Source organism: Amblyomma maculatum, chromosome 5 (genome assembly GCF_055883805.1).
Source record: "Amblyomma maculatum isolate TAMU_Amacu chromosome 5, ASM5588380v1, whole genome shotgun sequence".
In the NCBI taxonomy this organism is placed as follows: Eukaryota; Metazoa; Arthropoda; class Arachnida; order Ixodida; family Ixodidae; genus Amblyomma; species Amblyomma maculatum.
Window position 1 is genome coordinate 11495374 of NC_139348.1, and position 23305 is coordinate 11518678.

A 23305-nucleotide genomic window follows, 5' to 3' on the forward strand; every position below is an offset into this window, starting at 1 on the left:
GTCCATAGGGTCACGAAGAGTCGGACACGACTGAACGACTAAACTGAACTGAATAGGTATGAGGTATTGAGGGGTATTTGGAAAGGAATTATGGTGCCCGGACTTACTTTCGGAAATGCGGTTTTGTGCCTAAAATCAGAGGTACAGTCGACATTAGAAAGAAATCAGAGATCCGTTGTACGATTAGCACTAGGTGCCCACGGCAAAACTACAAATGAGGCGGTACAGGGAGATATGGGCTGGGCATCTTTCGAAGTACGGGAAGCTCAGAGTAAAATATTATATGAGGAACGCCTGAGGAAACTGGACAGTAACAGATGGGCAGCTAAGGTATTTAAATACCTGTACCTAAAAAGCGTTGACTCACAATGGAGGAAAAGAACTAGGAAACTAACTAGTATGCTAGTAACAACGACGGAAAAATAAAGAGCATGAAGCAACAGGTGAAAAACACAGAAGGTAAAAATTGGATAAATTCGATGGAAAAGAAACAGAGTGTGGAATTATACCGAAAGTGGAAAATGCAGATCAGGAAGGAAGATTTCTTTGATAACTCAAGAGGCAGTGCCCTACTTTTTGAAGCTAGATCAGGGTGCCTTAGAACACGCAGCTACAAAAAGAAGTTTAACAAGTGCCCTACTTTTTGAAGCTAGATCAGGGTGCCTTAGAACACGCAGCTACAAAAAGAAGTTTAACAATAGAGATGACACATGTGCTGTATGTGGAAACTCCAGTGAAACAATTGACCATATTATACTCGAATGCAATGGTATCCATCCAGAAGTTGATGCAGGCGCAATCACTGTTCCTGAAGCTCTGGGGTTTAGAGATAACAGTGGCCGGGTGAATAAACCGGCGGTGGAAACTAGCAAAAAACGGCTGGAAGATTGGTGGCTTAAAAGCAGAGAAGTGACATAATGTTAGTAATGTAGGACGAAAATTTAATAAATAGAATGATGGTTTAGTTAACTATTCTAAATCAATAATTAAGATATATGGAGAAAAATGAGCATGATAGCTACTGCTACCACCCCGTTTCAAAGGGGATGCTCCTATATTCTATCCTTCCGTCCATCCAAGACTTCTGTGCCCAAGGATGTGGGATCGAATCCCGGCCGCAGCAGCAACTTTTTGATGGAGGTGGAAAGCAAGGCGCCTGAGTGCTGTGCAATCTCAGTGCACATTAAAGAAGCCCAGGTGGTCGAAATTTCCAAAGCCCTCCACTATGGGGTCTTTCATAGTACTCTTCTGCCATACCATATCACGCATCATTAAATCACAATACAGTCCATGGAAAGGAAATACGCCTATGCCACTCAATATCTATTTACAGAGTTTAATTTTCAAGAAACAGTGCTACAATACACCATCATATAGAGTAGCAAAACACTGATCTCGTGCTAAACGAAAGCAAGTAGAAACTCCGGACCGCAGATCTGGATAGGTTCCAAACTTTGGACGCAACGTGTACTGAAAAGGAAGAAAACAAGACACAAATTAAGGTAGGCTTTTTAACATTCAATCATATACTGCTACAAGAACTAGCTTTAGAAACCAGATGGTTTGTTCCTTCTTAACATGGTTATGAATGATGACAAAACAAAAGTAAAAAAAGCTGAGCTGGAGTTGGAAACCGCAATGTCTGAAACGCCATATTTGAAATGTAGATTATGGCAAAGCCACCAACCTGTAATGGAAACCACAACGGGGCATTCTGTTTTTTTATCTGATCCTGACATGAATATAATAGTTCCATTTTTCAGAGTAAAGGAGTGCGGGTTAGAATCTTGGAAGCATTTTTTTTTTTTTTTATCAGAGGATGAGAAGTGATACATACTTCCTGTTTATGCATGAGGTTCCATAGCGCGCATCAAGAAAAGGACCGAACATGAGCGCTTGTGTTCTGTCCCTTCTTTAATGTGCGCTATGGAACCTCATGTAGATTACCCACTAGCCCGAACCCTGACCCTTCCTGTTTGATTCTTTGCTTGCTTTCTTCAATGCACTCGCTGCATTGTAGAATTTGTGACGCAAGAAACTCTGGACCATAGAGTAAGGTAGGTGGGGAAATTTTGACATCGCATGAACTGAAGAGGAAGGAAACAAGACACAAATTAAAGCCCTCTTTTTAACATTTAAAACAATCAAATACTGTAACAAAATAATAAATACTGTAAGCTGTAACAAATATGGCAGCCCCTATTAATGCAAAATAAGTGAATAAAATTCTCAAATGCAGCCCAAATCTGGTCAGGTTAGATATACCAGTACTGCCCTTCTAAAAGCCGGTGTCATGATCACAGCTGACCGCATGCTTTCGATGCTTTATAAATGCAAAAATGGACAACTCTCGCAAAAAAAAAAAAAAAGATAAATGTGCCGCTTCTTAACATTCGCATCCACCATAGCTTATGCTACTTTGCACGTTCAGACGACAAGGACGGTCGACTCTGGCAAAAAAACAAGAAAGAAAAAAAAAAACATCTGCCGCTTCTTAGAGTCCGCCCTAATCCATCCTAATTTACAACGAAATTTTGTTTTTACACAGCAGCATTTATATAAAAAAAAAACACTGTTATATTACGAACTTCACTGCATGAACAGTTTATCTTTTAGCGGTGTAGAAAATACAAAACACAAGTTCTCGAACCCTTCCCTTTTCGCTTAATCTTGAATGCATGCATTTGTGACTATAATACAAGCGAATTTGGAAGAAACAGCAAACGAAAGAAGTAAAGCTTTGGTAACATACAATTCATCATCATCATCATCAGCCTGACTATACCCACTGCAGGGCGAAGGCCTCTCCCATATTTCTCCACTTAACCCGGTTCTGTGCTAGCTGCATCCACTTGACCCCTGCGAACTTCTTAATCTCATCCGCCCACCTAACTTTCTGCCGCCCCCTGCTGCGCTTTCCTTCCCTTGGAATCCAGTTTGTTACCCTAAGCGACCATCGGTTATCCTGTCTTCGCACTACATGTCCTGCCCATGTCCATTTCTTCTTCTTAATTTCCACTAGAATGTCGGTAACTTGAGTTATTTCTCTGACCCACTCTGCACGCTTCCTATCTCTTAATGTTACCCCTACCATTTTTCGTTCCATAGCCCTCTGGGTTGTCCTCAACTTAAGTAGAACTCTCTTGGTTAGCCTCCACGTTTCAGCGCCATAGGTGAGTACAGGTAAGATGCAACTGTTATATACTTTCCTCTTTAGCGATACCGGTAAGCTGCTAGACATAATCTGCGAGTGCCTGCCAAATGCACTCCATCCCAATCTTATTCTTCTTGTTATTTCCTTTTCATGGTCCGGATCTGCGGTTACTACCTGTCCTAAGTAGACATATTCGCTTACTACTTCCAGTACTTCGCTACCTAATGTAAACTGCTGTTCCTTCCCGAGGCTGTTGAACATTACCTTAGTCTTCTGCATTCTGCATACAATTGCATACCTCAAAACATCAGTACAGTTGAAATTTTCTGTGGAGCCAAGCTGCTCCCAACAGGTGCTCTATCATTAATTTTACCCACAGAAAACCTTTTGACCAAACTTGGGACATCTCAATTAAAATCCTGACTGACGGCTGGAGGTACAAACATTGCCATCAAAAATTATCATGAGCTTCATGTGTTGATACAACTGCCATGAAATGGGTACTCCCACTGAATGCGAAACCAAGTGGCGCTGTGAATGTTTTAACGGTGCCTGAAAGCCTGCAACTGCATTGCAGGTATAATAGGAATGGGATGTGCAAACTGAAAGTCTCAGCAATATAGACCACCAAGTTCAGTTTGATTCTTGTACTGTAAGTTCTCAATGGTTTTCTCACATGAATGCCAACTAGCGCCCATATTGTAAACGTGCCTCAACTCGATGCTCTACCACCAGTGCTTGGAGTGGAGAAAACAGCCACTCCTCCACTTCAGGGCCAATTTGGATTCATAAATCCAACTCGGCATTTCCTCTGACAAGTTCTCTCTCCACTCGAAGCAGCACAAATGGCGTATGGGGATGAAATTAAGGCGTACTTTTGGCCCGAAAACTGTGTGCTAAAGTAGCACGCTTAGTTTTTCATGTTGAGTCTTCTAAACAACCTTCGCAAGCAAGTTGTATGTTAAGAGCATAGTGGAACTTGCTTTGCGGGCTAGATGAAAAGGGTGGCTGTGAAAAACGACCAAAAATGCTTTTGCGCCTGGCAACAGTCGCTGCTGGTGACGTAGAGTTTACGCAGTACATGACATAGGCTTTGAGAAATGGTGTGAATACTTCGGTTGGTGTGAGGTGTTCTCGCCCTTTGCCGCTCTGCCTTTTTTTTTTATTGCCATGCTTTGACAGACATCAAAATACATTGGAAAAAAAAAAAAGTAAAAGCCGGCACTTTCTATGAACATGGCTTTGGCCTTCAGAGGGCTCGGGGGCAAACGGTGAAAACCTGCATGCTGCTTCACAGTGCGTTTCAGCGCATACACCTGAATTCGGAGCCCTAACTGAAAATGTGCTTGAAGAGAATGCCTTCGCTGGCAGCGAATATCCATCCGTAGGACAAGCACACCAATGCACTCCCTCGACAGTGCCACGCGTCCAAAGACGCACTACGTACCCTCAGGTGACAGGCAAGCCATTGATGCGTGGGGTGCAGCACAGATGTCCGCACAGCCCCACCGCGCCTTCGGTGCACCCCAGCTTACTGCTTGCGACATGCTGTTCCCCCACAACAAGTTTGCCGCCGTTCATCAGAAAGGGCGAGCTATGGAAGGAGTGCGCCTCCCCCACAGCTCGAGTCCACCTTCAAGCTCACCATTAACCGTGAAATGCGCGCCTCAACTCTGCACTCAGTAGGCTCCGAAAAGTCGTTCACTTCATCGGCAATGACTTCAAATGTACCCACACCACAGGAGCATAATGCGATAATCAATTACAGTACTGGTACCGGCGGCTGATCACAGTTATAAAAGCTCGGCACGGGCAGCAAGAGGCCACGGCCGCACCTGTAAAACGATAACGTGCCAGATGTCCTGGGTCGCTGTCACTTTCAGCCAATGCTTTAGAGAAAGGTTTGGTGCATCCTCGTCATATCCACTTTCGTGAAGTTTGGTATACCGGTAGAACAAAGTCCACACAGCGAGCAAACGATGTGATGTCCTCAGTGTTTACAAGTGGAGTGGTCGAGGAGCGGCGCCAAGGCAGCGGCATTGCGGACTAGAGATTCTTGAGAAAACTCGAGTTCTCTCTGGCACTGTGGGCGTTATTCGAGTGGAGGTTGTTTTCTGAAAAGAAAAACGGGCCTCAGGGGCTGCTTGGAGTAGAAGTTCGAGTGAAGGCGCAGTCGTGAATATGACGGTAAGACTAACTGCCACATTCGCGAACATGCCTTCACTGCAACTTCTACTCCAGGCCGTTTGGAGCGGCAGATCTGTTTTGTTTTTTGCCAGAGTCGACCATCCTTATAGTCTGCACGTGCAGCGTAGCATAAGATTTGATAACTCTGATCAGCTGCCGGTACCAGTACTGTAATTGATCATCGCATTACACTTTTGTGGCATGGGCACATTTCAAGTCGTCACTGGTAAGCGAAAGTTTCGTGGCTCGCCCTGCGCGATGGCTTCCCCAGACGACGGTGAACTTGCAGGGGAGCAGTGTGTTACATGCAGTAGTAATTGGGGGAACTGGAGGTGCGGAGAAGCTGTGCGGACATCTGTGCTGCACCCCACGCTTCAGTGCCTTGCCCATGGCAGTCGAGGAAGCGCATTCATTTGCTCATCCTACAGAGCGATATTTGCAGTCAGCAAAGGGCATGGCTTTTCAAGCAGGTTTTCAATTATGGCTCCGAACTTGTCCGAAAGAGACAGGGCAATCAATGAACAGAAGGGTAAATGAACATCGGGCAGACACAGGCAAAGCCCTCCCAAAGGCAGTTTCCCAGCATTTCAATCAGATGGGCCGTAAGGTTGTTGAAATTTATTTATTTATTCTCCATGTTGGGCTTTAAATCTTCAAGGGACACAAAATATAGGGTGGCATATCTAATCCATAAATTTAGAACATTGGAACCAACAGGAGCAAATATTGTTACGTGAAAACTATGTATTTACAGTATATTTACAACAGCCTCAACTAGCATAGCCGCGAGCAGCAACATGGAACCAGGCCCATTTGTTATCTCCTTGTCCCTTCCACGAGGCAAGTGAAGGAAACACTTCGTTGTCGTTATCTTGCAACAATATCTTGAAAGAAGCATTAGTATTCCTTAAATATATTTCCTCTCTGCCACAACTAGTCATGAAAACAATCCCATAAATGTAAATAGTACAGTTTATTCATAGCACATGTGCATACTCTGGATCCCCGGCCCCCCTCCTGTAAAAGCATAAGCTCCAATTGTTTTTTCAAACATGTTTGTTTCTCACTACTTCTTACTTTGGTTCCCCCTTGAATTGTTTCAGATAATGCCATGCTTGGCAGGTATAGTATACTCTGATTTGTTGTTATTTAGATTTTTTTTTGTCCTTCTCTCCCCTTTCCAAAACCTCTTGATAGCTGTTCCCATGCAGCTGCATTGCTCATCAGGTCCCTTTGGAATGCTTGTTCCTTTCAATGTATGAAGGAGCACTGAACAAGGGTAAAAGGGGTACAAGAATGCTGAATTGGGTGAGTTGGTGAGTTTGCAGTTGTCCTTGTCTTCTTTGCGCTACGTTTCCTAAAATGTAAAAGGGGTACATCTCAGTTTGCAGGTCGAGCCAACGTTTCGACAAGTGGACTTGTCTTCGTCTGGGCAAAGCGATCATCAGTGGCAGGGGTTTAAATACGCTTTTGCTTCCAAAGAAGAAAAGCTGTGGAGGTGAAAATGGGTGGGAATAAAGCAGGTGAAGGAGTGGGGAGGGGAGGATGGGTGAGAAGATGAGAAGAAAGTAGGTCATGGAGTGAAGAAAAAAAAAACATCTTCAGTATGTATTTCTCAGCCTGGAACCAGGGATCCTGTGGCCAGTAAAAGAAGTAAAAGCAGCATACCAGGAAAAACTACAATACCGGGTAGATGATTAGTCACCACTTAAGAAAATCCCTTAAGTATATTCCCTATGCAACATAACTATTCGGGGAAACAATCCCACATAGCGTTAATTGTACAGTTTATTCACAACGCATGTACACTCTATTCCCTTCTGCAATAGCATAAGCTGTACATGTTTCTCCAAACACATTTCCCCCTTATCACTTGTTGCTTGAGTTTGTCCTCAAACCTTTTTTTTTTTTTGCATGTCATTTGTGGTTCACTGTGCGGTTATTATCCTGTGACTTTGTACACACCTCCCCCTCCCCCCCCCCCCCCCCCGCCACCACCACCACCAGCTTTGCAGAAAGTTTTAAGAATTGGCCCCCTTAGATATATTCCTTATCAGGGCCCTTTGCAAAGCCTGTCTCTTTGTAAGGTGTATCTGCACCAAACCCTCTTAAGTGGTGACAAATCATCTTCCCGGTATTGTAGTTTTTCCTGGTATGCTGCTTTTACTTCTTTTGCAGGCCACAAGATCCCTGGTTCCAAGCTGAGAAATACATATACTGAAGATTTATTTATTTTTTCACTGCATGACATACTTCCTTCTCACCCATCCTCCCCTCCACACTCCTTCACCTACTTTCTTCTCACCCACTTTTCCCTCCTAAACTTTTCTTCTTCGGAAGCAAAAGCGTATTTAAACCCCTGCCAGTGATAATCACTTTGCCCAGACGAAAACAAGTCCACTTGTCGAAACGTTGGCTCGACCTGTGAACTGAGGCGTACCCCTTTTACACTTGTTCAGTGCTCCTTCATAACGGGTAAACCATCTTCTACCTGTCCCCTTTCAAGAAACACGTGTCAGCATCGAACCTGCTTTCGGTGCTGACAATCGTCTACTTCGCATATTAGATTTTCTTGCTGCTGCTGCTTTTCTTTTTTTTTTTTCATGTGATGGAGGCACTGGTTCCATGCTCATAGAAATTCATACCCAAGGAAACATTCTTTCACTTCTCGCCCTGCTTCTCCCCCCCCCCCTGGCTTTTCTTCTTCGGAAGCAAAAGCGTATTTAAAACCTCCACCAGTAATTGTGCTGCCCAGACGAAGACAAGTCCCCTTGTCAAAATGTTGGCTCGGCTTGCTAACTGAGGCTCCCCCTCTACACTTGTTCAGTGCTCTTTCATCCTACAAGCGAATTCCCTACTTTGATCTAATAGATGTGCCACCTTCATGGTCCCAACAGCGCAACAAACTTTGTTTAGACTTGATGTTAAATTCCTCTGTTCATAGTAAAACTCAAGGTGTATCTGGGACAATTAGATTTCTAACTGCTTAGACTGTGCAGCTCTGACAGGTCAACTTTCAGTGCCCCAATGAGGCATTTACACTGCCCAACTTGACACACAGTACTTTCAGAGAGAATCATGCTTAGCAACAGGTATAAAAAAATAATCCAGAATAGGTGCCTCTTATAAAGGGCTACAGGTTAACTTAATTTTCATTGCAACAGTTGATCAACACTTACAGGACGGCCAAAACACTCAGCACCTCCAGTATTTCCTGCTGCTGCACCAGCCATCCCAGAAGTATTGAAGACGTCAACAAGTTCTGGCAACTCTATAAAACAACAGAACATTACAGAAAGAAAACATGAGCAACACTGCGCATCAGAGCTTCAGATGGGTGAAGTTTAAATTTCCCAAACTTATTTAGCTACCGACAGCACAGAGCAACACAAAGATGCTACTCAGCTAGAAATCATCTGCACTATGTCGTGCAGCAACCAACAATGCTACTGAGTAAAACTTATTTGCCTTTGTCTGGGCCTTAGAAAATAACCTTTTATTTATTTATTTTTTCGTTTGCTCCTGCACAAGGTCTGCAGACATAATTAAAAAGGTATCACTTGCAGAGTTTAGAAATCGTTCTTGAGGTGGCACCACAAAAGGCAGCTATGTATTGTACAACCAACAGACATATGAGCTACCACTGCACAGCACCAACTATAAGATTGGAATGCAAGGAGGCAGTGTCCATATTCCAGTGTACATAAAGCAATACCTACAGGAAGAAGGTGTGCCTACATACACACCCACCAGCTGCTCGGTTAAATGGACTCACTTGCTCAAAATAATGCGCAATGGTCTCAACTGCCTCAGATGAAATAGACAAAGCGAGCACTCAGATTAAAATATTCAAGGTGCATTCTGAATGAGTGAGCCCAAGAAAATTTGCACTTTTCTTTCTAGATGCAAGATTTCTGGTTCCCAATTCAACGAAAATGTTTGTACTCTAAAAAAGTAGTCGCATACAGTGCCAAGTCTGAACGACAAGCACTGTATCGCAACAGTGCTCAGATAACAACATTTTAGCGCACATTATTTGGATTACATAACTGGTATCAAAGCCTCCCTTAACCTTCACCCACTGGAAATTCCGACAGAAAATTGCACAACTTTGTCCTCATTGACCAAACTTGCTCTTAGAGTCGCCACTACGCACTTCTCGTTGCCATTATAATTCAATGAGCGTTCAGCATCTTCATGGTCACACTGATGCTTTCAACAGGTCCTTTTTTCCTAGACCAATTGCAGCATAGAATAAATTACCCGAATCAATAGCCTCCAAGCATGACATTTAAATTTACGACTATACTTGCTGCCCATCTAAACGAACAACTACAATGGTTTCCTTTCTGTGCAATATTTATTCTTTCGAGTTAGTTATGTTGCATTTGTTTTTGCTCTTATACTGCCCATAGTCTGTTTTAGGAGTTTTTGAATTGCGCTCAGGTACAATTTATGGTATTCTTGAATTGCTGTTGTATTACTGCATTGGTAGTGCCTGTTCTCGTTTTTCATTTACTGACCGTTGATACATATGTTATCGATTCCCCCCCCCTAATGTAATACCCCACTTGGGGCCTTTAAGGGATAGAAAATGATGATGAGACACAGTAAAGGTTATGTGAACGCATAACTTTTTCTATCACGCAAATAAGACAGGGAGTCTTGCGCTCGTGCCAATAACTTTGGCATGTAAGTATGCGGCGACATAGCACAGCTAGAAGCAATATAAGAACACAGGAGCACGTGGCCTCCACACTTTGCAAAGTGCTGCCACCGACATGTGATCAGAATCAGCAGTAAAGGCGCACGCAAAGTAAGCTTGGACGGCTCCTTTTTCCGAGGATGCCCTTTACATTATTTCTTTAAACAAAGAAATAAGTGGTCAGTGGTACCATGGATTGACCCATAATTTGATGAAGATTGGACACAGACATGGCATCCGGATTGTTCCCTGCGACATAAAACAGAGCCAAAGGCATGTTTGGTCGAGTGAATAACCAGGAGTTTCTAGATGCCAAACTGCGCACCGGACAAGGTACTCCGATTGTATCCAGGGGATTGTTTACCAGATTCCCTTACATTGTGGGAAGCAATACATTGATTAAAACTTCCTGCTGGGCGAGTTGGTAGTTCATCTTGATGTAGGTTTTTATTTTTTTTATTTTTTTAGCGCAAACGTCTCGCCTTTCTTGTCTGTCTTTGTTTGCGCTAAAAAAAAAAAAAACCTACATCATGCAATACATTGGACAAACAGGAAGATTCATTAATAACAAAATTAGAGAGCACACTGCAGCAATATCGGAGAAGTCAGACATCAACCTCCCAGTGCACTGCAAAGGCTGCTTTATTTGTATTTGCAAAGACCAAAAATGACCAGCTGACCTTCACAATGGGAAGGTTTTGAGAAGGAATAAAGACAGGTTAACAAGGGAAATTTTCAAAGCACATGCAATCAGGAACTCGGAAGACCAATGTGTTACCACGCCTTCAATGGTACTGTTGAAAAAGGAATTAGATTACGCTTGTTGGCAGGATGTTAAAGATAAGGAATAAGTTAGCTGCAGAGGTAAAGTGAAGGGAGAAAAGATGCGCGGGTTCAGATCAATATAGTTGTCAGTGCAGTGTTGTCCTTGTGTCTGTGTGCGCTTCTTCGGTTTTGTTCCTCTGCTCTGCTGCCTTCTTCCAAGATGTTACACCAACTAGCTCAACGTTCTACTCTATTATTGTTCAACTGAGTGATTTCATGTGAAAACCAAAGCCTTGAATGTACACGGCATTGCGTTCCACTGTTTAGGGCATTTAAAAGGCAATAGATGAGAAATGTATGCGACAGTCAAGCACAGCAAAACTGAACATGCCCGCGCCTACATTTCTTGCCATCACTACCTTGTGTTTCGCCTTGCAGCTCGGAAATTTATTTCTTTCCCTACTTCTTGCTACGCTTTTCCTCTCTTTTACTTCTGAGTGAACTGCACCACCTTCCTTCCATATTCATAGCCAACTTTACTTTTTTATTCTATGCACTGTATTCTTTCCTTCTAAGGCTTATGTAAAGTTGGCTCCTTAGTGTTGGTGAGCCTGATGGTAAAGCCATTAAAAAAAGCAATTTTGCGTTTTTTGTTTGTTTTTTTTATATCTGCCCTTCGATTCTAAGTAGTGCGTGTGCAGTGATGTAATTTCAAGGGAAGTACATCCCCGTGGCCAGGTGCACTTTACGACAACTGATTGTTACCAAAGATGTTTTTACCATTTAGGCAAAAGATGTAGCTTATGGAAGAGGAACTGGGACTTCAGTTTCATTTTACTATATCCGAGTTTACTATAGTGGGGTTCCACTGTATTAGCACTGCGCTGCGTGTTCATTGTCAGTTTCGCTGAGCTAAGACAGTGCACTCTTAGACAGGCCCTCCAATGGTTAACCGGCTTCAAGACAGCAATAAATGAACCAGCTGTGAATGGACCCCTTTCTAAGTCAAGCCAGAGCTTTGAAATCAATACTGAGTTGCAGGCAGTCACAAATTTGCAGTGATGGCAGATGAGACTGGGACAGGCATTGAAAAACATTCCTCATCATATGTCTATTCTGCACATGCACCATGCCAATCATTTAACGTGCCAGAGAGTGCCATGTAATGATTAATCACAGGCCTTTAATTGTGACACTCAATTGTACAGTGAAAATCCTTTCCTATTTACAAAAGTGATCACTAGCTGTAACATGAACTGTAGAAATTAACACAGAGAGCTGAGGCTGTGTGATCACTACATGCATAATATCTGCATTCCCAGGCCATTAAAATTGCAAACAAGCCATTCCTTTCTCCAGTAGACACAATATGAAAAATTTTTGACTGATTTTAACTCTTATTTATGTGGAGGATCAGAATATCGCAAAAGTGTATTTAAATTGCCAATGACAATTTTTTATTCAATATGAGTTATGCATAGATAAGCCTACTAACTACTTCAACGTAGCCAAAAACATGTAGTTGCTTACCTTTTGATCTAATTCCAGCCTAAGATGCTGTCTCCCCATTTTTGATTTCCTGGCTTCTATTATACAAAAAAGAAACACCAGAATTTTTTTTCAAAAATGAGGTTTAACTGCTTAAACACAAACAATTTAGAACTGATTCCTAGCTTTTAACAAGCAGCAGTCATTCATCAATAAGAGGCCTGGAGGAATGTAAGAGACTAATGGTATAATGAATAATGCAATTTGAACATTATTTTCAATAGCAAGCTGTGGTACTTAAGAGAATAGTGAAAGCTTAGCATCAACACTAAGGCAACAGGTGATGCCACCAAGCTGCCCATTAAAGCTCACAAAAATAATTTCTTTTGCCGATGTACTGCATATTAAACTCGCTAAAATTGGTGTGCCAGACTTACTGAATAACATAAAAAGCTTTCTGCTAAATAATTTGACAATCTACCAGCTCCAAGATGCTGTGGAGCTGGCAGATACACATGGGGTTCACGACCACCCTGTGCAGGATTTCTGGCTCAAACAGGCTTCTGCTCCACACTGCTAACTCGAATAAGGAAGTTACTACATGATGATCTTAAAACATATGTTAATGGCCTGCAGATCTATTTAATTTCCGACTCTGTCTCAGGGATTAGATAGCAAACGTAAGCATTTTATGCTGTTGTCAAAAAAGGAAAACAATACATTTTTACAGAAATCTAAAAAGCAATACAAAACATTTTCTCATTATGGCCTATAACACACGAATGGAAGGTACAGAAGACAGAAACCTTGCTGGTCTTCAGTTGATGGGCATCACCCTATCCCTCCTCTTCCTCTAGCATTGCATTCAGTAATTTTTCCAGATTGCTGCGCACAGCTAGGAAGAAGAAAACCTATTAGTAGACACTCTCATACCAGTCTTTGCTTCACTCTATATTATGGCTTGTGAATGACATCACTTGCCTTAACATACAAATGCCACAGTTCAAAATTGAGCTCTTGCTCTGAAAAAGCAATGACTATGTTCATTTTTGTTTTTACATATCGAACACCCTGGGCGGGGACACTTATATCCCCACCCACGGTGTCCGATATGCAAGAACAAAAATGTTGAAGCCGGCTTGCTGTGGGACTGCCCAGCAAGCCGGCTGGGCACTTGACACGAATCCCGGCACTTGGCGAAAGCTAGCCTACCAGCAAACAATCCTGCCACGTATATCACCTGGACGCAGGGACTCCTTGACTTCATAAAATCACCCAACCTTTTTCCATTAATTTAATCATTTCTTCATTCTTCATCTCATACCCTAGTGATGCCCTTAGGCAGTAAATATCGTTAAAAAAAACAAAAATCAGACGGCACAAGCAGGCAATGTACTTTCCGGTTCTAACCCAAAAACATTAATGGGATGAAATTCAGGAGCAGCTGCAAACTGGAAATTTTGTAGTATATGGTGTAGCAGAAACCCACCTTAGAGACAGTGAAGAACCTCCACACATTGAAGGATACTCATGGCTGGGGTGCAATAGAAAAGGGAAGGACCGAAAAGGAGGTGGCCTGGGGGCGCTAATCAAAGGCCAAGATTGGAAAAGGATAACAGAAAGCTGCAGAGAACATATATGGCTCCAGGGTAGAGTGGGAAAACTAGATACAATACTAGGGTTTGTTTACCTAAAAACAGGAAATGACTCAAATGAGGAAAATTCAGAACATTTCAGATGTTTAGCTAAAGACAGAGGAATTTGGCCAGAATAAGGAAGTGATAATCTTAGGGGATATGAATGCCCACATGGAATTTTTTGATGGAGCTACCGATACGACAGGCAAAATGTTAGGAACATTTTGTGAAGCCCAGGATCTCACAATAGTTAATTCAGAAATAAAGTGTGAGGGAAAAATAACATGGGAAAGAAATAACTCTCATTCCACAATCGACTATTGTCTGATGTCCCACAAGCTGTATGACAGGTTAGTAGGCATGGAAATTGATGAAGAAGGGGCGAAGAGCTTAGGAAGCGATCACAAAAGAATTAAACTCCAATTTGGCGGGACAGCGGCCGCAACAAAAATGCAGGTATGTGAAAGCAACCAGAAACTCAATGATATGCAGTTGGAAAAAGGGTCAAAGCGCATTGAAGACATAGTAAACCAACAACCAAATAGAGAATGGACATACGATGACCTCGTAGAAGTATTTAAAAGAGAGCTAAAAAAGGGCAAGATTAGAAGAGGAAAGAGAAAATATAAACCAAAAAGCTGGTGGGATGCTGAAGTTAAAGCAGCCATAACGAGGCGTCAAGAGGCATCCAGAGAGCACAGATTAACAAAGAAGAGGGGAGCCACACCAAGGGAAGTAGAATCCAAATGGGAGGAGTACCTTGAGAGAAAAAGGGAGGCGTCAACCTTAATCCAAATCAAAATAGGAAAAGCTGGGATCCAGTGGATGATGGACATAAGTAAAAAAGATAAAAATGCTGCAAAGAGGTTTTGGAACCACATAAGGCTACAAGCAAAAAAGACGGAAGGGGTCCAACACTCACTGACCACAGAGGAAGGAAAAAGAGTGGAGGGAGAGGAAGCACAGGAATATGTTAGGCGCACAATAGAAACAGCCTTTGCCAGTCTGGAAGTGAATACCGCAGAAGAAATGGAGAATAATGAGGACCACAGGGACGAGGAGCAAGAATACAAGGAGATGACAGCAAGACAATGGGAAAAAATAGAACGGAAGGTCCCCTTGGGAACAGCGACAGGACCAGATAGCATACCCATGGGATTGATTACCAGATTAAGACAAAAAAGCAAAGTAAAATTGCGACAGTTGATTGAACAAACAATAAAGGGCGGTCAAGTACCAAAAGATTGGAAATTAAGCAGGATGAGACTAATATACAAAGGCAAGGGAAGCAGAGATAACATAAAGTCCTATCGGCCAATCACAGTTACATCAGTTATATACAGGGTAGCAATGCAGTTAGTAAAAGTAATGATGGAGGAATGGGCAGAAGGAGGGAATATCCTCGGAGAACTACAAAATGGTTTCCGCAAGGACAGAAGACTAGAGGATAATTTATTTGTGGTTACCCAGTGTATAGAAACAGCAGCTGCAAGTCAGAGACCATTATGGATAGCGTTTTTAGATATTAAAGGGGCATACGACAGTGTAGATCAGAAAAAACTGTGGGACCAGTTGAAGGAATATGGCCTGAATAAAAACCTGGTTCAGTTCATACAAGAAGTGTATGCAGATAATGAGGCAGTGATAGTATGCGAGACGGAAACAACAAAACCAGCAAAAATAAAAAGGGAGCTTAGGCAAGGGTGCCCACTGTCACCGCTGCTTTTCATGATATACATGAGCCAAATGGAAAGGCGCCTGGAGGAAAGTAATAAGGGATTCGATGCAAGCTATATGCAGGGAGGACAGAAAGTAACACAAGTTCTACCAGGATTGATGTGCGCGGATGACATTGTACTGCTGGCAGATAAGAGGGATGGGTTGCAGGAGCTGCTTAAGACCTGTGGAGAAGAGGGTGAAAAGCTGGGACTGCAATTTAGCAGTGAAAAATCAGGAATAATGGTATTTAATGATGAAAGGGGGGACGTGCTGGAAATACAAGGCACCAAGGTTGAACATGTGGAGAGCTATAAATACCTGGGCATATGGATCAACGAAGGAAAAAATTACCTAGAAAAGCATGAAGGAATTACGATAGACAAAGGGAAAAGGAGTTCGGATATTATGAAACACAGGGCCCTCTGGAATTATAACAGGTATGAGGTTGTTAGAGGAGTATGGAAGGGTGTTATGGTACCAGGACTCACTTTTGGAAATGCAGTCCTGTGCATGAAATCAGAAGTACAGTCAGGCCTTGAAATCAGACAGAGAAAGGTAGGTAGATTGGCATTGGGAGCACATGGCAACACACCTAATGAAGGAGTCCAGGGAGATATGGGCTGGGCATCATTTGAGGTTAGAGAGGCAATTAGCAAACTAAAATATGATCAGAGACTAACCGAAATGGAGGAATCAAGGTGGGCACGAAAAATGTACAAGCACCTCTTCATGAAAACCCTGAATACGAAATGGACTAACAGAACCCGAAAGCTCAGATTTAAGTACCTAGAGTTTGGAGATACACCGCAGCAAAACAGCAGCATTGAAAAGCAAGTAAAGGAGGCAGAAAGGAAAATGTGGGAGGAAAGAATGCAAGGAAAATCAACATTGGGTATGTATAGAACTCGAAAACAGGAAAACAGAACTCGAAATCAGTGGGCTCGGCGAAAGAGGACTGGACGGTGTGCTAAGCATGCCTCCCATCTTATTGCAGGCGATCGTGCTATCTACAGCCGGACTGCTTTCAACATTTCAACCCCAAGGCGATGGGCTCAGAGAGCAAGCAGCAACATTCGGCAGCACGTGGGACAACGCCTACTGCATCGACGGTTTTCTACAAGCGGCAACAACAAGCATCGGATTTGTGACGTCATCAAAGACACGGGCTATAAAATCAGGACTGCATTCTTGGGACTTCAGTGAGCTCGGCGAAAGAGGACCGGACGGTGTGCTAAGCATGCCTCCCATCTTATTGCAGGCGATCGTGCTATCTACAGCCGGACTGCTTTCAACATTTCAACCCCAAGGCGATGGGCTCAGAGAGCAAGCAGCAACATTCGGCAGCACGTGGGACAACGCCTACTGCATCGACGGTTTTCTACAAGCGGCAACAACAAGCATCGGATTTGTGACGTCATCAAAGACACGGGCTATAAAATCAGGACTGCATTCTTGGGACTTCAGTGGGCTCGGCGAAAAAGGACCGGACGGTGTGCTAAGCATGCCTCCCATCTTATTGCAGGTTAGTTATACTGGCTTATTTAGAAGTGATGAAAGAACGCTTGTTGTTGTGCCGAGCCCACACACTCTCCTATTTATTGCTGCTGACTGCTTTCATGTTTGTAAGTTATTGCTTTGTGGCGATATAGAGGAAAACCCTGGTCCTTCTGTTGCAGAAATGTTAGAGCAACTAGTGGAAGGTCAGAAAATAATTCGCAGCGATCTAGTAGATATTAAGCAAAGACTGGAGAATACTGAGAAAGCTGTGTTTGAATTTGGTGTGCGCATGGAGAAGGTAGAAGAGAATATTAAGGAAGTACACAAAAATTCGCAGCAGATACAAAGGCTGCAAGAAATTGTTGCAAAATACCAAGAACTTAACTCGCAGAGGTCACGTCTATCGGATTTGGAAGATCGTAGTCGAAGAAATAACTTAGTTGTGTTTGGCATTAACGAACAGGATGATGAAACTGAAGATGACCTGCGACGGAAGGTAATTGACGAGGTTTTTAATCAAAAATTGGGTGTTGATTGCTTATCTGTAGCACGCATTCACAGAATGGGGCGAGGAGCCTCTATTCGCCCAGTTATTCTCTACTTCCAGAACTACCTTGAGAAGCAAATGGTTTGGCGTAACGTACGGAAGCTACAAGATTCTGGTATTTCTATTCAAAATGACTTCTCGCCAGAAACTTTAAGAAAGCGCAAATTACTTTGGCAAAGCGGAAAAGCAGAGAAGGACGCTGGCAAAAAAGTAAATCTAGTTGGAGATAAACTACGTGTTGATAAAGCCTTTTACGTTTGGGATGATTCGTGCAACATGCCAATGCCGGCTCGACGAACCGTTCAATCAGATAGATAGCGATCACAGACTCTGCAGCGTCAACTACGCATGCTCTCGCTCAACGTCAGGAGTATCGTGAATAAAACTGATAGCCTGGAATGCCTGCTTCTCTCATATGACCCTCATATAGTCATCCTTACAGAAACTTGGTTACATGATGGCATCTCTAGCGATACAATTGTTCCAACTGGTTACAAAGTATACAGGCGTGACCGGTGTTCTCGTGGTGGAGGGGTTGCCGTTATAGTGAAGTCTTCTGTTGCCGTTACTGTATTAGACCAAATACCTGACCACGAAAGCTTATTTTTGAATGTATCTCTTTGGGGCACTTCCTTTCTACTATGTTCAGTTTATCGTCCACCCAACTCTGCAAATTCGTACCTTCAAAAATTGTATGATCACCTGCTGGCAAAGCGTTATTGTAATACCATATTAACTGGCGATTTCAACCTGCCAAGCGTGAATTGGCCATGTCTGGCTTATGGACAATGTGATGACAATAATACTATCTTGGATATCATGTTAGCTCTGAATTTAGATCAAATGGTTAGAGAACCCACCCGTGACAGTGCCCTTCTTGATTTGTTTTTTGTCAGTGAAATTTTTTCCAAAGGCTTTTTGAGTGTTGAGCGTGGCATTTCAGATCATGACTTGTTATCGTTTTGTTGGTCTTGTAACTATGAACGGTCGTCCGAGAATGTACCACCTGTACGTATTCGAGACTTTAATCGATCAGACGACGCTGCCATAATAGACTACCTAGAAACGTCTTTAGTTATTAACGAGAGCGATGATATTCATGTTTTGTGGAATAGGTTTAAAAAATCAATACTTTCTGCTATTGAAACTTTTGTTCCTCTGAAAAAAATAAAACCTAATCGAAGGAATCCTTGGGTCACCCGGGAAATTATACACCTGAAACGCAAAATAAAACGACATCGTAGGCAACTTAAGGCCCCTACTGCAACCTTTCAAGAATTAAAGCACGCGTTAGCACGTAAGTTAATGATGGCAAAGAACCATTACTACCAAGTTATTCTTCCTTCATATTTAAATACTTATCCTAGCAGATTTTGGAGACATCTAAGTAAGAGAAAGGAAGTGATAGATAGAGTGAAAACGGATGAAACTGTGTTACTTGATAGCCAGAAAATTGCGGATTCTTTTAATCATTACTTTCAAAGCGTTTTCACATTGAAACCTGTCCTTACTAAACCGAAAGAATGTATAGATCCTAGTAGTATTCCTTCCATCTCAACAGAAGGCGTATTATCATTGCTACGCCAACTTGACACAAAGAAAGGCTGTGGAGTGGATGGCATTCCAAACACTTTTTTAAAACGCTATGCTTCACAGATTGCTGAGTATTTAGCCAACATGTTTTCAGTTTCCTTCCGTACAAGCGATTTACCTTTTGACTGGAAAGTAGCACGTGTAGTGCCCATTCACAAATCAGGTGATCGATCAATACTATCCAATTACCGTCCTATATCAATAACTAGCAGCTGTTGCAAAATTATAGAACACATTCTGGCGGGTATCGTTAGGGATTTTCTCAGTGACAAAAACATTTTATCCCCTTTCCAACATGGATTCCGAAAAGGAATGTCAACAGTTACCCAACTTGTGTCAACTGTTCATGAATTATCCTCTGCCCTTGACAATTCCGGCCAAATGGACATATTGTTCTTGGATTTTGCCAAGGCCTTCGATACGGTCCCACACAATAAACTTATTCGTAAATTAGAGCTAATATGTCTTCCACAATATATAGTTCAATGGATAGAAGCATACTTGGAAAAGAGAAGTCAGTTTGTTGAGGTGAATGGTGCCATTTCCGAATCACTGTGTGTCACTTCGGGTGTACCGCAGGGAAGCGTGTTGGGTCCATTACCGTTTCTTATATATATAAATGATTTGCCTGATGTTATTCCAAATTCTGTATCCATACGATTATTTGCAGATGATTGCATAGTGTTTAAGCAGATAAGGAAAACTTCTGATCATGGTATTCTTCAAGCCTCTTTGACAGCTATTGACAAATGGCGTGTGGAATGCAGCATGAAACTTAATGTCAAGAAAACTGTACTCCTACGTGTAACAAGGAAAAAACATTTTAGCCCATTTACTTATTCCCTACAAGGCTCCGATATTAAAGAAGTAGCAAGCCATAAGTATTTAGGGCTGACACTTACCAATCAATTGGACTGGTCACCGCATATCTCACAAATTTGTTCTTCGGCATTCTCGACACTCTGCTTCCTAAAACGCAAACTTAATCGCGCCCCCTCTAATATCAAACTTTTGGCATACAACACATTCATCCGAACTAAGCTCGAGTACGCCTCTATCATTTGGGACCCTCACACAAAAAAGAACATCACTGCTCTTGAAATGATACAAAGGAAAGCAGTCAGGTTTATTTTCCACAAGTACAGCAGATCTGATTCTCCCACACAGCTGATGGTAGAAAATGACATCCCGCTTCTTTCAGTCCGCCGCAAAATGAGCAGAATTTTGTTTCTTCGTAAGATTCTGTCACAGGAAGTTAATATTCCATTACCTAACTTTGTCCAACCTTCTACTGCCAGACGAACACGACACACTAGGGAACATATGCTGCAACCTGTCTTTGCCCGAACAAATTCATTTAAGTACAGTTTTTTCCCACGGACCATCTCTGATTGGAATTTGCTTCCAGAATTTCTTTTCCAAAGCAGTAATTTTAACAAGGCACTGGAAGGTCATTTGTTTGGTTAGGCTGCTCAACTTTTCACTACTTTATATCTGTTTCCTTTGTTCATGCCAAATTGTGCTGTGTGTTATTGCCTATTTTTATTTGTTAGACTGTCAAATTGTTTAATAATTACTATTACTATTATGATTCCTTTTTTCTCGCCGAATTGTAGTGTGTATTGTATTTTTTGTTTTTTCTGTGTGTGATTGTTACCTGGTATGCCCCTCCTGCTTGGGCCATAAGGCCTGCAGTATTATGAAATAAATAAATAAATAAATAAATAAATAAATATAAAGAAAGAAAGTTTATTCGACAACTCACGAGGGAGCTCATTGCTGTTTGAGGCTAGGACAGGGGCCCTCAGAACAAAAACGTACAGGAAAAAATTTCAGGAAGTAGATATATTATGCGCGGCGTGCGGAACTGAGGAGGAAACGACGGAACATGTTGTTCTAAGGTGCCAAAAACTTCGTCCTGCCCTTCCCGCGGAAAAAGCGGCAGATCTGGAGAGAGCGCTGGGATTTGCTGGGGAAGATGGACGAATGGATGAGGAACGCGTTCTGATAACAAAAGAGAGGTTAGAGGATTGGTGGAAAAAGTCAAGAGAATAAAGAGAGGAAAAAAAGGGAGGGGGGCAGATACGGGCGAATAAGAAGCTAAAAATGGGGAAGAGATAAATATATTTCTTTTAATTTTTTGGCTAGGCGGCGCAAGCTGCCGCCCGATTCAAAGGGCAGAGCCACTATCATCCATCCATCCAAAAAAATTGCGGCATCTGAAAAACCCAATAACGCCGGTTTTTGGTACCTAGTACCAGTTCTTGAAAAACTTTTCCTCTTTCCGTCCCTTCAGAGTACAGAAACAAGCACACAGTATTTTAACCATGGCTCCACTTGTTTACGTTATTGCAAAATCCGGACACTGCGATATGTGCCAAAAGTCTTTCTGTGGCGTGACATCGTATTTTTTCTCCCTTAATACCAACGTTGGGAAAAAAATTACTGCACTGTCGACATGTTGAGCACTACGTGCATGCCCCTTCTCCCCAATGAGGGCCGTAAATATAAATAACCAAAGAACTTGGGAGACCCTGCACAGCTCTGACCCTGAGACGCAGCTGGGCGCGATCAACCTGGCCGAAGAACAACGCACACCAGCCAGCATCCGAGGCGAAGCGCCAGACGCAGGTGGCGGAGATACGCGAAGTCTATTCCTCCTTCTTGATAAACATGCATGCATACCGCCACAGCGAAATAGCAGCGCTATCTGGCTCAATGCAAGGGCGCCAGTTCTACATCTGCAAAAAATACAATAATAGTCTGTATACTTACGGCTGAACTTGACAGCTTGCGCGACGAGCAGCTTTGATGAGCCAGTTGCCCGCCGTTTTTTATCCTCTCGGGCCAGGCAACGTTTACCCAATTGACCTTCTGTTGAAGGGCCGCTGAACGTCGGCAAGGTTTTTGAGTTACGTCTGACGACTGCGTCGTGCCCCTGAATTACATTAACATACTCTACAGCAAAAGATTCATCGGGAAATCGGAACAGCGCGAACTTGTACATGGCGATGGCGATGGCGATATGGTCGTACCCTTTTGAACGGGCGATCACCCAGTGGGATCTGACCAGAAAAGAAAAAAAAGACACACACACACACACCAAAAAAAAGGAAAAAGGAGAGTACAGATGTTAGTTCACTCTACGTCTTTACGCCGCTCTGGCTGCACTGCTCCTCGTGTCCACCAGAACTCCAGGCGTCTCTTCGTACATTCCACGACTGCACCAAGTGATAACACTCCGCTCCCCTCTTCATGTGACGCCGCGGCCCCGTCGGTGCTTCCCTCTGCCGTGTCAGCCGTGTTGCCTGCGAAGCCAAGGGCGACCGGCAGCGACGCCGTGCGAGGGGCGGGAGAAATCGCAACACATCCAAGTATCACGTGCTCCACAGTTTCCTCCTCCGCTCCGCAGAGGGCGCAGTCGGATACGCACTTGCTAGTGGACCTAGATCGCCACTGCCGCGTCCTCAAGGCTCCACACCTGGCTTCAGCCAGTAGCCCGCTCCCCACGGAGTTGTCATACCATGGTTCAGGACTAATCCCTGTCTTCTGCGCGCTGTACAATGCCAGGGATGACTTCTCCTTTGCCCTGCGCATCCACTCAGCTGTCTCAGCTTCCTTCACTTTCAGCTTGAGCTTCTTCCCCTGGCTCACCGCCGGTACATCCGAGAGGCAAACTGTTGGCAGATGGTACCGTCTCTGCAGCCTCGCTAGCCGCCTTGTCCACTTCGTTGCTATTCCAGCATACACCAGGTGGATTAGCGTCTGATGTGCCAGGTTACTTGCCTCCGCTAGTACAGAACAAGATCAGGGTTGCCAGGTCCAAAAAAACGAAAAGTCTCCACAAAAATGGGAAAAATAGCCAGAAAGTAGCCAACCAGAGGAAGAGCAATAAAAAGTAGCCAAAAAGGAGCCATGGGGCCATGGATGGGGCAGTAAATAGAGCGCTCACTGCAAAAAGACAACCTAAAACATTCGTTTAATAGTCGTTTTATTCCAACGCTCGTGAAGAA

General features: G+C 43.1%; 2 protein-coding genes across 2 annotated transcripts; one reads left to right on the plus strand and one right to left on the minus strand.

Annotated features, from left to right (window-relative positions):
* Positions 1 to 1363: 1363 nt before the first annotated feature.
* Positions 1364 to 23068, minus strand: LOC146187753 (uncharacterized). Its single transcript, XM_084603524.1, has 4 exons — positions 22068 to 23068; positions 12342 to 12397; positions 8521 to 8612; positions 1364 to 1470 (listed from the first exon to the last, which is right to left on the minus strand). Exons 1-4 carry the CDS (start codon positions 22297 to 22299, stop codon positions 1401 to 1403), a joined length of 450 nt encoding a protein of 149 aa, XP_084459650.1. The 5' UTR covers positions 22300 to 23068; the 3' UTR covers positions 1364 to 1400.
* Positions 16893 to 18017, plus strand: LOC146187754 (uncharacterized). The gene has a single exon (XM_084603394.1). The coding sequence runs from the start codon at positions 16893 to 16895 to the stop codon at positions 18015 to 18017; it is 1125 nt and encodes a 374-aa protein (XP_084459520.1).
* Positions 23069 to 23305: the final 237 nt, after the last annotated feature.

Excerpts from the sequence above, each read along its gene's own strand:
- LOC146187753 (XM_084603524.1), bottom strand. The coding sequence starts at position 22,299 with ATGTACAAGTTCGCGCTGTTCCGATTTCCCGATGAATCTTTTGCTGTA. Across the intron at positions 8,613-12,341 it reads GGCTGGAATTAGATCAAAAG|AGTTGCCAGAACTTGTTGAC; the intron begins GTAAGCAACTAC and ends GTTGTTTTATAG. Across the intron at positions 1,471-8,520 it reads CTGAGTGTTTTGGCCGTCCT|TACACGTTGCGTCCAAAGTT; the intron begins GTAAGTGTTGAT and ends CTTCCTTTTCAG.
- LOC146187754 (XM_084603394.1), top strand. The coding sequence starts at position 16,893 with ATGCCTCCCATCTTATTGCAGGCGATCGTGCTATCTACAGCCGGACTG.